This window comes from Pocillopora verrucosa, chromosome 10 (genome assembly GCF_036669915.1).
Source record: "Pocillopora verrucosa isolate sample1 chromosome 10, ASM3666991v2, whole genome shotgun sequence".
Classification (NCBI taxonomy): Eukaryota; Metazoa; Cnidaria; class Anthozoa; order Scleractinia; family Pocilloporidae; genus Pocillopora; species Pocillopora verrucosa.
In genome coordinates this window covers 16,929,187-16,944,986 of record NC_089321.1, presented here as the reverse complement: position 1 = coordinate 16,944,986, position 15,800 = coordinate 16,929,187, and the positions used below count along the sequence as shown (strand labels likewise).

General features: G+C 38.5%; 2 protein-coding genes and 1 pseudogene across 2 annotated transcripts; 2 read left to right on the top strand and 1 right to left on the bottom strand.

The window, feature by feature from the left end:
* The first annotated feature begins 257 nt into the window (after positions 1 to 257).
* Positions 258 to 4,455, top strand: LOC136283726 (tetratricopeptide repeat protein 28-like). The gene is made up of 2 exons (XM_066172925.1): positions 258 to 3,532; positions 3,844 to 4,455. The coding sequence occupies exons 1-2, from the start codon at positions 258 to 260 to the stop codon at positions 3,890 to 3,892; spliced, it is 3,324 nt and encodes a 1,107-aa protein (XP_066029022.1). The 3' UTR covers positions 3,893 to 4,455.
* Positions 4,456 to 7,769: 3,314 nt separating this feature from the next.
* LOC136283990 (uncharacterized) lies at positions 7,770 to 15,491 on the top strand. The gene is made up of 5 exons (XM_066173640.1): positions 7,770 to 7,874; positions 10,579 to 10,657; positions 12,395 to 12,454; positions 13,750 to 13,797; positions 14,635 to 15,491. Exons 2-5 carry the CDS (start codon positions 10,612 to 10,614, stop codon positions 14,826 to 14,828), a joined length of 348 nt encoding a protein of 115 aa, XP_066029737.1. The 5' UTR covers positions 7,770 to 7,874; positions 10,579 to 10,611; the 3' UTR covers positions 14,829 to 15,491.
* On the bottom strand, positions 9,905 to 10,477 carry LOC136283902 (uncharacterized; annotated as a pseudogene).
* Positions 15,492 to 15,800: the final 309 nt, after the last annotated feature.

Below are 15,800 nucleotides of genomic sequence, written 5' to 3'. Positions count from 1 at the left end.
TGAGCATCGCCTTATTTGTTGCCTTGTTCTTGCTCAACTCAGATCGCATTCAGAAAGCCATCGAGATATGCAGCGAATGTTTGATTTTGCTAAATAGCCCCGATCAAAACAGCAAAAACCAATTTGCTTCAGTACTGCTACAATTTTACAGCGACATCTATACCGTTCTTTTCAGCGCTTATCGTCATATCTCTGACGACATAAGTGCGGAAAGATACGGGAGGAAACTGTTTGACTTTTACAGCGAGGCTGGAATTATGCTTTATAAACTTGGTGAAAACCTAAAAGCGAAAGAATATGTTGGGAGGGCCCTTGCCATAACAACAGAAATTGGCGACAGAAGCGGAGAAGCATCCTGTTACGGGACCCTAGGTGCTGTGTTTAAGTCGCTTGGCCAATACGACAAGGCTAAAGAGTATCTCCAAAAAGCGCTCGTCATCACAAATGAAATTGGCGACAAGAAAGGGGAAGCAATATGTTATGGAAACCTAGGTACTGTGTTTCAGTCGCTTGGCCAATACGACAAGGCTAAAGAGTATCACCAAAAAGCGCTTGTCATTACAAATGAAATTGGCGACAAGAAAGGGGAAGCATCATGTTATGGAAACCTAGGTACTGTGTTTCAGTCGCTTTGCCAATACGACAAGGCTAAAGAGTATCACCAAAAAGCGCTTGTCATCAGAACTGAAATTGGCGACAGAGAAGGGGAGGCAACTGACTACGGAAACCTAGGTACTTTGTTTCAGTCGCTTGGCCAATATGACAAGGCCAAAAAGTATCTCCAAAAAGAACTTGTCATCACAACTGAAATCGGCGACAAGAAAGGGGAAGCATCATGTTATGGAAACCTAGGTACTGTGTTTCAGTCGCTTGACCAATACGACAAGGCTAAAGAGTATCACCAAAAAGCGCTTGTCATCAGAACTGAAATTGGCGACAGAGAAGGGGAGGCAACTGACTACGGAAACCTTGGTACTGTGTTTCAGTCGCTTGGCCAATATGACAAGGCTAAAGAGTATCACCAAAAAGCGCTTGTCATCAGAACTGAAATTGGCGACAGAAAAGGGGAGGCAACTGACTACGGAAACCTAGGTACTGTGTTTCAGTCGCTTGGCCAATATGACAAGGCTAAAGAGTATCTCCAAAAAAAACTTGTCATCACAACTGAAATCGGCGACAAGAAAGGGGAAGCATCATGTTATGGAAACCTAGGTACTGTGTTTAAGTCGCTTGGCCAATACGACAAGGCTAAAGAGTATCATCAAAAAGCGCTTGTCATCAGAACTGAAATTGGCGACAGAAAAGGGGAGGCAAGTGACTACGGAAACCTAGGTACTGTGTTTGAGTCGCTTGGCCAATACGACAAGGCTAAAGAGTATCTCCAAAAAGCGCTTGTCATCAGAACTGAAATTGGCGACAGAAAAGGGGAGGCAAGTGACTACGGAAACCAAGGTACTGTGTTTAAGTCGCTTGGCCAATACGACAAGGCTAAAGAGTATCACCAAAAAGCGCTTGTCATCGCAACTGAAATTGGCGACAGAAAAGGGGAGGCAACTGACTATGGAAACCTAGGTACTTTGTTTCAGTCGCTTGGCCAACACGACAAGGCTAAAGAGTATCATCAAAAAGCACTTGTCATCACAAATGAAATTGGCGACAAGAAAGTGGAAGCAGCATGTTATGGAAACCTAGGTACTGTGTTTCAGTCGCTTGGCCAATACGACAAGGCTAAAGAGTATCACCAAAAAGCGCTTGTCATCAGAACTGAAATTGGCGACAGAGAAGGGGAGGCAAGTGACTATGGAAACCTAGGTATTGTGTTTAAGTCGCTTGGCCAATACGACAAGGCTAAACAGTATCTTCAAAAAGCGCTTGTCATCACAACTGAAATTGGTGATAAGGAAGGGGAAGCAGTACATCTTAAAAACCTTGGAGAAGTGTCTAGAACTGTTGGTGATTATGAAGCTTCGGAAGTATGTTTGGAGAAAGCTCTATTTATATCCAGAGATATTGGAGCTGGAAGAAGAGAGTTCGAAATCCTTCGAGGGTACGCCATTTTGTATTTTTCTCAAAATAAAATCAAAGACTCTCTGTCATGTCTTCATCTGTGTATTGAAAAGTATGAGGAGCTGAGATATTTTTTGGGCGCCAATGATGAGTTCAAAACATCATTGCTGGAGCACTCAGGAATATTTCCCTACAAGCTGCTTTGTGCTTTGCTCTGTGACACCGGAAATGCTCGGGATGCTCTCTATGTTGAGGAGTTGGGTCGAGCTAGAGGCCTATCAGACTTAATGGCAGAGAAGTACTCGGTTGAAACGCACATCTTTGCTAATCCACAATCTTGGTTTGGCATTGAGAACATTTTAAGAAAGAAAAATAACTGTACTTGTCTGTACATTTCTTATTTTCAGAATCTTCTGCATTTGTGGATCTTGAAAACAAGTGGAGTCCTTCACTTTAGAAGAATATCAGTAGAAGAGAATCTAGTTCAGGCTGGGTTGCCCAAATATTTGTCTTTGAGTCAATTTTTGGATGATAATTTCCGGGGTCTTGGTATTTTGCCCACTAAAGATTGTGAAGATCGGTCTTTAAATACTAATAGAGTGCAACCTCTCTCCCCCGCACAAAAGAGCTCAGGAAGATTGCGACTCGTCGAGGAGGACGAGGATAAGGAAGTCATTTCAAGTCTATCTTTGTGTTACAAAATGTTTATTGCTCCCGTTTATGATTTGCTGGAGGGGCCTGAAGTCATCATCGTTCCTGACCGCAGTTTGTACAAAGTTCCATTTGCTGCGCTGAGTGAAAAGGAGGGAGCCGAATACCTCTCGGAGACTCATAGGATCCGTCTCATTCCTTCTTTGACAACACTCAAGATTATTCAAGATAGTCCAGAGGGCTATCACAGTAACACTGGTGCCTTGATAATAGGCAATCCCAAGGTTAATTGGCTGCCGTCATTGCCATTTGCAAGAAAGGAAGCGGAGATGGTTGGACGACTGATGCGTGTTCCGCCTCTAGTAAAAGAGAAAGCAACGAAGCAGGCGGTGCTTGAGCGGATAGGTTCAGTGAGCCTGATACATTTTGCTGCCCATGGTAACGCACAAAGAGGAGAAATTGCCCTCTCCCCCATTCCTATTCCCAACAGTCAAAATGCTATCCCACCACAGGAAGCTTACATGTTGACGATGGCTGATGTCTCACGAGTGAAAGTCAGAGCTAAACTGGTGGTACTTAGCTGCTGTCACAGTGGAAGAGGTGAGATAACAGCCGAGGGAGTTATAGGAATTGCCCGTGCGTTCTTAGGATCTGGTGCTCGCTCGGTGTTAGTTGCACTGTGGGCCATTCCAGACTTAGCAACGGAGCAGCTGATGAATCGGTTCTACAAACACCTTGCTGAAGGAGAAAGTGCCAGTGAATCCCTTCATCAGGCCATGAAGTGGATGAGAAAAAACGGCAGGAACAAAATGTCTGAGTGGGCTTCGTTTACGCTGATTGGAGATGATGTGAGGCTCGAGTTTGACAAGCAGAGGTAAGACTCGGTGAGAACAGGTATTTCGTAAATGAAAGCTAAATTAGATGTGAAGGTGGCTATGACTTACTGGTCTCTGACTTTCGGCGGGAATCCCTTGTCACCTTGAATACCAAGGCTAGTTTTATACCATTTTTTTTTTGGTTTCTTTCAAATAGTAACAATTGATTCTCCCAGTTAGCTGTAAAATATAGAATCTTGAAAGCGCCTTTCTGCCAATCAGATACAAATGCACATTTGCCTATATATTTATATATTGCGCCTGGTATAACTGTTTATTTATAATTGTTTTTTTTTTACTTTTGTTGTAGGAAAGAGGATGAGAATATCTCGAAGGAAACAGACCTTAGAGACTTTTAAATGGATAAACAAATGGAATAAGTAAAGAATATACTATATCCGTTATTTTATTGTGTAATGAAAGAACGGACAATCTTTAATTAAGCATATTGATTATAATTTTTTTGCGTTTTCTTTTCCGATCTTCTCAGAAGGAGGTATTGGTTACGTATTCGAGAGAGATTTTATACTGCGCAAAAATTATTTTATCCGGCCGATATAAGTAGCACGAAACATTATTGACGAAGGGCTCTTAAGTAAAGTGAAATCAGGAAAGTTGAAACAGTAGTTTAAGCATCAAAAATGAGCCAGTTGTCTTAAAGGGTTTTCTCTCAAAGCCTTTAATTTTTTTTGTTATAGGTTTCGTTCACAGAATCCTAAATTTTTGACAAAAAGTCTTCAAAGAAACCTTTCCTTATGGTCATTTCCAGTACCACTTCTTAGTGCTTAAAAGACTGAAAAATACATGGATTACTAAATAGGACCGTGGAAGAAGCTATCAAAGTCGAGAATTATATTACTATAAAGTGCAAAAGTTACGGCAGCAATATTTTGAAACTGGTTCAATAAGTCACTTACGCATGTTTGATACGTTATAATGTTTTCATGGTGATTTAATCGTTTTCAAGTCAGGTTATTGTCAGAAAGTTGGTTTGGGAATAAAAATGTTCTTGTTTTTACCACACTTTTATACACTCCTCTTTTTTTGGGAAACTTTCCTAAGGGATTATGTAGTAATTCCAAAGACGCTAAAGTAAAAGACAGCTTGAGAGAAATCTTAGAAAATATCGTGAGCGTCTGTTTTAACCAGGTTACAGAGTAAAACAGAAAGCACTGTTGTTCATTGTTAAGGCGTGCAATTCTCTGATCGTTTCTCCTCCACCCATGAGACTTGATTCTCGTCTTACAATCAAAAAAAATTCTGGCTATGAAATTCTGGTGATCAGCATTCCAATGTCAAATAGTAATCCCAATACATGTATCACTAGATATAGCGTCAAATGATCGTATTATGGGAACCAAACGAGTTTTTCATCCCTTCATTTGATGTAAATGACATTAATTTCATTCTTGAGGCATCAAAAAGTAATTGCATGCACGAAAAAAGGTTCGATCATATCACGTTTTCTTGATATGGTGTCCTTCTCGTCTCCTTCTTTAGCTATTTCTGAGGGCGTTTAACATCACACTAATTAGTCCGAACGTTAATAAACCTGAACTATGAGTATCAGGGCATGAGGAATTCTCATTCCTACCCCAACGTACTCGTCCCAAATCCCTTCCCTCCTCCATTTCGCTCTGCTTAAAAAAGGAAATTAAAGAGATGGATTCTGGCCGGTTTTGTTCGGAAACCTTTCTGTGAGTTATGTTTCTTATGAATCAAGAACATCTATCATTCCTACCCCAACCTACTGGCCTCAACCTCCCTCCCTCCCCCACTCCGTTCTGCTTCAAAGAGCGCATATAGTAGTAATCAGTTTGCTGGATAAATTTTTGATTCTTTTTGCTCTAAACCATTTAGCCCGCAACAGTTCTCACAGTTATTTTAAAAGCTTTTAATAAGAAATTTCTGTGCAAAATTTTGAAGTCATTCTGAAATTTTGTAGGTAACTGGCTTTTCTTTCTGTTCTGGTAGTGTTGCGCTTTTTCTAGACCATGAAACGTTACTGTCAAGTGCAATTTCTTGGGCATTTTACTTTACTTCCAATGCACAGAGGCGTAAGTAAAAAGGAACTTAGCAACAGTGCTTAGCAACAGTTAGGTGAATATTTTCCATATAAGGTGATTCGATATATGAGCTGATTACCTGAGGTGAGTGAAAAAATTAGAACACTAGAAATGAAATATCCTTGAGAGTGTGTCCACGAGAGCACCAGGCAGTCTTGCTACATGCCATCTCACTGGTTTCAATAAAACTTTGCCAGTTTAAAGGGTCTACCCCAAAACTCAAACAGACAAACTGGTTTCCGGTTTTGCTTCTTTCCGGGGGAGGATAGACCACCTCCTGGTTTCTCTCGTTTTCACCAGGGAAATCGCTTCAAAATGGGCAAAATGTATGAAGCTCTCACTGCGATGCAACAAAATTTGAGAGGGGGTCAATGTTTAGTGACAGTAGGAGACAGACAACTCTGAAACGTCATGTAACTGTCAAAGAGTTTACACTTCTGGTAATACATTCCCCTCTCTCGCAACAGCTCAACAGATAGTATTGATCCTATGCAGGGATATGTGTTATATGTGTATCAGTTGTGTTGCGTCCTCATAGTGATGTTACATAAGTGAACGAGTGTCTAAAAATCCCTCAATTCAACCTAAAACACGAATTGAGAAAGTCAAGATGGCGCAATTGTCTTGTTCATTTACAACTGACTGTAATGCCAAATGTTATTTTTTTCGCGCTAGCCAGGGGGACAACAGCTCATAACCTTAATTCGTGGGTGTACAACATAAAAGAAAACTTAAGAGACGTAAATGTATTCCAAACACGCATTTCGTCCGAGAAGAAGCTTACTCTAGCTCGTATTGGCTTATTTGGAGATTACGAAGGCCACGATTTCACGATATGCCTCAAATATCGTGCACAGGTTGGTGTGTGATTCAGACTTTCGGGATCGTAAGTGCTAGTATCCTCCTCATAAAAATCGAAGACGCAAAGTTGAGAGAGAGGTAAATCTTAAGATGGCAGAAGAAATCAAAGCTTGTGGCGAGTCTGCCAGGTGGCAAAGTGACTGTAAACCTTATAGAACGCATACTGTGAATGTTATCTTAGAGTCAATGAATTAGGAAGAAAGGCAAGAAGGGCGCTTACCTGAATATCAATTTTCCTAACTAGTGAGTGTTGACTGCGATGAACTTTTTATGATATGATTGCCAGGGATATGCAGATACGGTAGAGGCGCTCACGTAAACAGTTTGGAGGTGGGCGATCCTCCCTCTGACTTTGGAACTGCGACAAGTTTATAGCGCAGACTAGCTGGCACAGTTTGGAGCACCTCGAGGGCCTCACTAGGATTATCCTACTAGAAGCCTTCGGCTAACTAATCGTAGAAGCGGGTTGTTATAAGCAACGTGTACAGATCTCTGAACCCGGGCCATCGCGAGAACTACTCAATCAGTCACAGGCAGAAGAAGAAAGCGAGATATTCTTGTCAAGAGGAAGGATGTATCAAAACGTTACAGTCATGTTTACTGCCTTCCAAAAGCACCTTAACATAGGAAGACACAAATTGAAGCTGGCAAAAGAATCCGCCTTTGATGAGAGCAAGAGGAAATAGACGGAGGCACAAGGTCGTTCAAGGTCGGACCTCAGGCAAAAATTCTGACAACCAATCCCTTACTAGCCAGGTGGAAAGCTTTGGATGGGCCTTTTGGAAAACACAAAAGGCTTATGCCTTTTTCTCAGAAAGCAAAGAAGTATCTCCTAAACGTGTGCCGGACAGGGGAGGAAACTAGTAAGAAGTGTGGCTTCTCAAATATGGAGCTTAAGAGACGACACCGGCCAGAAATGTTATATAGGACAGACTGGTTGATAGAGCAGCAGGTCGCTTGATAGTTCAGCCGAATATCTGCCTTGACAAAAGCTGGTTTATTGAAGAGGTTTTCCTCTGTAAGTATGAATAAGGACGAAGAGGTTGATGCCGACGATCTAGTTTCAGAACCTGACCGAACAAGGCAGAAGATCAGAAGGGACCTTGAAAAATTTAGACGAAGACTTCAAGGGAGGGTACAGCTGGCAGCTGCCACAGGCTATAAAAAAAATTAAAACAGACCTTTCCATCTCACTTTCCTCTCAAATTTATCGTCTTTACCCACGAAAACAACTGGTTATGTCCTCGGATTTTTTTGCAGGAAGCCTACTGGTCAAAATATTGCTGGCTCATTCTTTGAGTCACGCAATTCAAAGTCGGTAAGTCAACGTCGGCAGCACTCGATCGAGAGAGATGCAGATTTACATGTAGATATAGGATACTTGAAAAAAAAAGGAAGATATTTTACGATCGAGGTAAGCAGATACATATAGATACCTGCAGAGTATTCTGAAATTTTTGTCTAGCAGACAGCATGAACAGCGAAAAGTATTCGGGTCACGATGCACATCGTGATGCACATGTTAGTTTTGGCGGAGTTCTGCATTGAAGTGTTCGATGGCGGTAAGTGTCAACGACAACACTATTTTAGTTTTATCTCTGGAATAGTAGCACAGTTTTTTAATGTAAAAGAGCTATTTTTATTTTCTCTCAAGCAAGAGGGCAGAATTTCGCGGCCGTAAAAGCCGAAGTTGTTGCACAGGGAACTTGTATGTCAACCAACACTCCGCATGTGACTTTAAAATCTCCTGAAGTGAGCGGTAACAAATCATAGGCTAATGAATGTTTTGTGCCGCACAAAAGCCATATTTGCTGATTTTAGTAAATCTCCAAAGTAACAAACGACAAAAGAAAGAAACACTACGATTTCCTATCAACATTTCGCCTACAAGCATCTCTCTCGACGTGAAATTAATTTCCATTCCTTAAAAAAAAATCTCGAAAATTGTTCACATTTCTTAGCTTCCTTATTTAATCAACCATCATGGATAACGAGTTGTAATATATAGAGGTTTATAACATAGCTAGTAAATTTGTGTAATCAAATTCAATTGCGCGAGCGTGTTTCATATTCCTATTGTGCACGCTCATGACGTCACAAACAATTCCCTCGAGAAAACAAATTTTCCATCGGGTTGAAAATGTTATAAAACAATTGGTTCATGCGTCAGCTGTGCGTTCATCGAGATATAAGCACTACGCCTCGAGCAACTCTTACGCATCTTTTGTGCTCTCCAAACTTCCCGCGTGCTTCATATCTCAAAGAACACACACTGACGTATGAAGCAATTGTTAATTATTGGCCTAAGTGACCTCTGAGAGCCAGAATTGCGTGACAGGTGTAGTTGAGGGAAGCTTCAAGTCATAATCGCAAATTTATGAAATGATGGATTATAAAGGGTAATTAAATTAGTGTCATAGCTTTCTGGCAAGGAGAGATAGTTGACCTCAAAGTTATCAAATATTAGATGAATCAAATAAAAACACAGTCATTTCTTTGCCTCTTTTGATTGACAAGCCATCAATTAAATTGATTGATATTTGCATCCTATATTCATTATTGGCTTTTCATATCCTATTTCCAGCTTTGTCTCCTGCATCTAAAAGCTGATAGTAGCCACTTAGAAGCCTGCTGATACTCTACCAACAGTATAAAAAGTGCTACTTTATTTTGCTGAGAAAGAAATGCAAAATTCCACAAAACCCAAAAGCTACGAACATATTCAACAACGATCTATTCTTGCCCAGTAATTTGAGCAAGGATTTTTCTTTTTGCTTTTATAGAGGGAGCTGGGTTTGTGATTGATATTTGTCAATCAATGAAGTTTCAGTCAGATAGAGAATATTTAGGTCAAAATTATAAAGACACAGGATACTTGAAGAAAAACTCAATGGAATGGAAAATATTTTAAATAGATGATTGCAGAACATCTAATTGGAACTATAGGGATACAAACTGCAGGAATTAATGGAATACAGGATAGTTAGGCCAATAGTTCATAGTAAAAGGGGATACTCAAACTAATTTTTTTCTTGGAAACCTGCAAATAATACATTCAAACCTACAATCAAACCTGTCCTAAGTAGCCTTTTTGTATTTTCCTCCACCTGACACAATACACAATAAAATTCCAAACACTGCAATCAACAATCCATAATGTAATTGTTGCATTTTAATTAGTTATTAAACCATTTTTTGTGTTTATAAATTGTGTGTAAACATAACCTCTCTTCTGATCAACCTACATGTATAAATAGATCAAGATAAATTGTTTATTAAAAAAGAAACACCTCACAGTCCGAAGACTGAATTACGTGTATAATATACAAGTTATAATTAAAATGGATTTAAAAAACCATAATAATAGAAATGTAAAATCTAATAAAAACATTTCACATAGGATAACCTTGTGTTAGGAAAATATACATACTTAAACAATTTCATTTACATACTTAGGTTATGACTAACAATAAAAGATTTTTTAAGATGATCAGTCTTGCACACTGGCACGTAAAACTTTCTATTGCTGCGCAGCTGCCTATGGTGCTCAGCTTTAGGTGGGAGCAGACCTGTGAGCTTGTGATTAATGTCAAGAACAATGTCGTTAAAAAGATCAGATGATAGAGACGCTCGCCTGTCATAAAGAGAGGGGATGCCTGCCTCTTTGAGCGCACTGTTGTAGCTTGCATAAGGAAAGATAATGCACAAGGCGCGCTTCTGAATACGTTCCAGCTCCTCGGATAAATATTACGGAAGACTGGAGTGAAATACTTGACATGCATATTCTAAAACCGATCTTGTGGTACTGCAGCAAAATAAAACAAGATCACTCGCACAGATACCAGCTCGTTCAAGTTGACTCAGGAGGTACAATCTTTTGGCAGCCTTTGAGGTTACATTAAAGATGTGATCGTTCCACTTGAAATCATCTCTTATGGTAACGCTGAGCACTTTAGCCGAGTTGACTGACTCGAAAGCAAGGCCATCGAGTTCAACTGGAGAATGAGTTGGAGGAGATCTCTTATTTTAAAGCATGATAACGAATAACATGATATGCAACAAATTTGTTTGCTGGTAATTTCACTGACAACCTAATTGTTTATATATATTTTTTTCAGAATTTCAACACATTACAGAGTGTATGTATTTTAATGGATACCAGGGTGCAAACCCAACTGCCAATCAAGTTACATGTAGGTATACATATACATCACAAATTACAAATTTCATTCCTGTTCTAAAGATACAACTTGTCCATATATACAAATATATCTGATTGCATTGGCAAAAACATGCCCATTATGTTGCAAGATTGACATTTGAGTTCACACCATGCCAGAGCTTAGCTAACAGGTGAACACCCTGTGGTTGGAGGCTTGTTGAACATCCAAAGCAGCAGGCTTAGCAGAGGCTGCAAAAACCTGATTTTTAGGTTTTGGTTGAAGGTGGGCATTGCCTGCCTTCAAGCCAGCCTGGTTAAAGAAAATTCAGGGGATTGAATGTTTAAGCTAGTGCTCGCATGCAGCCTGGCCACCAAACAATCCAAACAATGCAAATGACTCTGTATGGAAACCTCAGGGGGTGGGGAGGATATATTTTTGAAACCCTCTGGTAGACTGGCCTTTTTCTCTGAGGCTAGAAAACACTTGTCTTATTCCTTGTGGCTGAAAGCCTGCGTTACAAAACTGGTAATCAGCCTTGCAACCTGTCACACTTCAACCCCTGAAGAGGGGGGCATGGGGATGTTTGGTTTTGCAGTTTCTAACAGAACCCAATGCCCTCCTCACTAAGCTAACACTCCATGGCTGGAGAGTGGTTGGGTGTCAAAAGCATGCCTTTGGAAAAGAGACCTCAATTGACATTGCAAGGTTTAATCACTGGAAAGCTGGCATTGTCCACCTTTAAATGAGCCTGGCCAAAAAAAGTGCAGAGGGCTTTAAACATTAAGGCTAGTAACCAAACGTAACCCAACCACCAACCTTCCCGAGGGGGGGTTGCAAATGGCTTTGTGTGCAAAGTGGGTAGAGTAGGTTTTTGACTTGCAAGTTACAAGGAATTTGTTTTTTGCATAAGAGTGGACATCTTGTTTTGAGTTGTTATGAGGCTGGATTTGTTTTATACTTTGTCCGTATATTCATTTCAGACTCATACTTCATGGCATCACTTCTCATGCACTTAATCATTTTGGCTAGGGGTGGGGTGGGGTTAAAAATGTTCAATTTTGAAAGTTTTTTTCTGCGATATTCACTTTGAGTTTGTTGTTTTATTGGGTCTGTTTTGGTGAATTCACCCAGATATAACTAGACATATACATATACATATAGTACATAATTATACATATACATATACACACCTGTTTTGAATAATGCCATTTGAAAAAAATACATGAAATATATATACCTTTTGTTTTCTCACCAAAAAGTGTCTCTTTTTCTATGTTTACAAAAATAATGAACTATGTAATAAGCCACATGAATATGGTTGTTAATTGCAACATCAGTGACCAGATATTTCTATTACTTTTGTACAGAATTTGTAACAAATATTAGTGAGATCACAAAGTGGAAATGTAACAATTGCAAGACAGAGGTAATTTGCACCAATAAATTCAAAACTTTAAAATCCTTTTTTCAACATGGGGCAACTTAGAAGAAGAGGGAAAATTCTCTAATTACATTGCAAATTAACTTTCTAATGATTAAATGCTCTATGTAATATGCCACAAATATGGTTCATTTTATTATGACTGACTGCATATTTCTCACATTTTGGTACAAAATATGTTGTAAGTTATATGCAGGAAAATAACAATCTTGGTTTGTTGGAGAATTTTGTATTTGATCAACAAATTGTGCTGTAATTGATGTTTTATTTGATTTCATTAATCATCTTTTTGATATTGAATTGATATCACTGACTATTACTTTTTTACAGAATTTGCTGCAAATGCTGTAGCACAAATGAACACCAAACAGCTAGCTGATAGGAACAGAGGTAATGCACCAATAAATTCAAACTTGTAAACCCCCCTTTCAACATAGGGCAACTCAGAAAAAAAGTTCTGCAAAGTTTAGCATAATGATTAAAACCTTAGTGAAGATGGAAAGTCATTTATACCTAAAATATGAACCACAACTGCTAAAACCCACTAACTACTGCTAGCACAAACAATTATTGTATTATTTTGTTCATAAATTCACTTGTCATTCTCATGAACCCAAATCACCTGTGTTGTTGCATCAAACAATTAAAAATGAAGAAATGTAAAATGGTTTCTGTGTTTACATAGCCTGATGTAAACATGCAGGAGGTTGGGAGAACACGAGATAAGTGTAGGAAACCATAACATGAAGTGGAGTGGTTTCCAGCTTATCAAATGTTCTCCCAACTTCCCAAGTGTTTACATCAGGCTATGTAAACACGGAAACCATTTTACATTTCTTTTATAAAATAACTAATGAAAGAGCCTCTTCTTGCAATGAAGGAAAGCGACATGCTTGTTGTTGTTGTTCATTTGGCTTTTTGGCCATTTCTTGAATACTGGGAAAATTAAACTCCAAAGAAAAATTAGGAAAATCTTCCTCCATTACTGTACTCAAAAGAAACTTAAAGAAACTGAGTTACTGCTAAATAAATAGCATGGAGAACTCCGCGAGTAGATTCAGCGTGAAAACCGTGTTTACATAGGCTCATGTAAAATGGTTTTATGGCCAATCAGAGCACGCGTACTATTTGAATTATTTTATAATGTTAACTATAAATCACTGTTACAGCAAAACAGAAAAATAGCTCTAACTATCAATTGCCTTTTACAAAAATTAACTATTAAATCCAACACTTTGAGTGGGGACTTTGAACAACACTTTGGCCGCAGGAACAAACTAATCTTCAAAACTTCAAGTACCTGTAGAGGTTGCTGTGATAGGGGGATGTTGAAGCTCCAAATTGACAGATACATCTTTATGTACCATACCCAGCCTATGAAATTTGATCAAATCTTATCAATCCTAACAGAATGAGCATACATTTTAATTCATAGTTCCTTACTTGCACATAACACAGAACATCCATTCATTCAGCAGTGACATCATGAACATCCTGAAAACAGTTTTTCCCACAACACACACACACACACACAAAAACTCAAACTTATAAGAAAGTTTTTTCCTTTAATCCAATCATAGAACACCAAACATCCAAAAAATCTGCAAGATGTCTGTCAATTGAAATTTTCATTGAAAAGAAACTTAACTTAAGTACTCAGACTTGAATGCAATTTTTTTTGGCAGAATACGCTACACAGGCAGCAACGAGGAGAAGAAATGTACAATGGCACTGTAAGAATATAGTTATAAAATAGCTTGTAAATTACTGCTTCATTCTGCTTACAATAAACAAATAATACTGTTGCAAGACAGTTCAGTTCATATCAAGTAGGATTTATGTTCTTAACACTCACTATATCAGCTGTTTGTGAAAACATTTCTGTGGAAACATTTTAGATGCCACAGTTGCCTTTCAGTTCATTCATTTCTGGATCAGTTCGAGAAAATGAAGTAATCATTAATAGTAATGATTCAAAATTTATCGAACATTGACACCCAACTCAATTCCATTGGTAATCTGTTGTGCCAATCACCAGCCATGATAAGTGAATTTTTTTAAATCGATTCCTAGAATTGAAGATTACCAATAAAGCTAAATAATGGTAACACTTTTCAAATATTTCCAATAGAAAATACAATCTTAACCCTTTAACTCTGACTGTCATACAGTTCTTTAGATGTTCAGTTAGTTTGGAGAATTTGGTATTGGATCAAGTAATAATCTTCTGATTAATATTTGTCTTTATTCTTATTACTTGTCTGCTTGGTATTGCATTGATTTTGTAAGGAGAAATTATGTCTTGGTCACTGGATCATGGGAGTTAAAGGGAAATAACAAAATTCTTTAAAACCTCAAGTGAACTTTGGGTACAGTGAAAAACCCAATTCAACATAGTGTAACACCTTAATTGTGTATTCATTTGATCATTTTTTAAAAGATTTTGTTCACTGACATCACAAATTTAATCTAAAAAGCAGGTTTCCTCTGCAGATCTTGTCAACTATAAGTATTTATTTAACCCTCTCCTTCCTAGCATCAGTATGAATAATCTCCATACTACTTCCTAGACATTTTCCAGGGTTCTGACAAGGAGAATTTGTTCAACAATCAAGAGCTGTTCTGTTGGACCACTACTCCCAGAGACGATTGGTGTGCCAACGGGTGGTTTCTTACGGATTTTAGTCAGCATGTAAAATTCTGGTATACGTGGTGTTTAAGGCTAATTGTGAGTCTTTGGGTTGATGTGTCCCAAGTAGTGTAGTTTATTAACCAGTTTGTGTACTTTTCGGGCAGTGTCTTGCACAATAGGTGATGGGAGAGGCTTGTGAACATTGGTGTCAGTCTGACAGATTAATAGCCCACAAATTGAAGTCTGAAGCACTGAGGACTTTGAATCAGAACTTTATTGACCCCTCGCCACACTGGAAATACAGTAATGGTACCATTGAGTAAAAACTATCATCTAAATGTCTTGGGTTAATAATCGACAACAAGCTTTTATGGGCATGCTAAGAGCACATTGTGAATGTTTTTAGGTCGTCCAGCAAGAAAGTGGCAGTTTTAAAACAGATAAAGTTTTTACGGAAACCAATCTTTGAAACTGTTTATTACAAAACAATTATCCCTAGTGTTTTGTACCTCATTGTAATTTAGGGGTTTTGTTTTTCAGTATTAATAGATGATATTGATCGAGTTCATTTACTAGCAAACAGAATTATTTACAATCTACCCCATGATATCCATTGTGATGATATCATGAATGCTCCACACTGGAAATTTTTATAACTTCATTCTACATCAAAAGACTTTTAGTTATTATAATGTCCACGGCAGAAAACAGGCAAGAACTACTCCACAAAACAGCTTTAATTTCGGTAAACACAAAACTTGGTTACCACATGTGATCTTGTTATATATCTCTTAAAGAAAAACAAATGCCCGGATCACTTAACTAAATAACCACTGACCTATCATGAACATTACAGTTATCACAAATAATATCTATTATGGAAACAGTGTCGAATCCCTCAATTACTTAATAGTTAAACCTGAGACTACCTATCACTTTGCAAAGCCCTTAAGTGTCAAGATTCATAGCCAAGAAATGAAGTAGGCAGATCTTCCCTCAAGCACAGAGCTGCATTATCCTGGAACCTCCTTCCTAATGACATCAAAAACTGTTCTAACTTAGCTACTTTCAGTAGAAAACCTAAGGAAAATAAGAATATTCTAA

Excerpts from the sequence above, each read along its gene's own strand:
- LOC136283726 (XM_066172925.1), top strand. The coding sequence starts at position 258 with ATGCTTTATAAACTTGGTGAAAACCTAAAAGCGAAAGAATATGTTGGG. Across the intron at positions 3,533-3,843 it reads CTCGAGTTTGACAAGCAGAG|GAAAGAGGATGAGAATATCT; the intron begins GTAAGACTCGGT and ends CTTTTGTTGTAG.
- LOC136283990 (XM_066173640.1), top strand. The coding sequence starts at position 10,612 with ATGGATACCAGGGTGCAAACCCAACTGCCAATCAAGTTACATGTAG. Across the intron at positions 10,658-12,394 it reads GCCAATCAAGTTACATGTAG|AATTTGCTGCAAATGCTGTA; the intron begins GTATACATATAC and ends ACTTTTTTACAG. Across the intron at positions 13,798-14,634 it reads AAGAAATGTACAATGGCACT|ACATTTTCCAGGGTTCTGAC; the intron begins GTAAGAATATAG and ends ACTACTTCCTAG.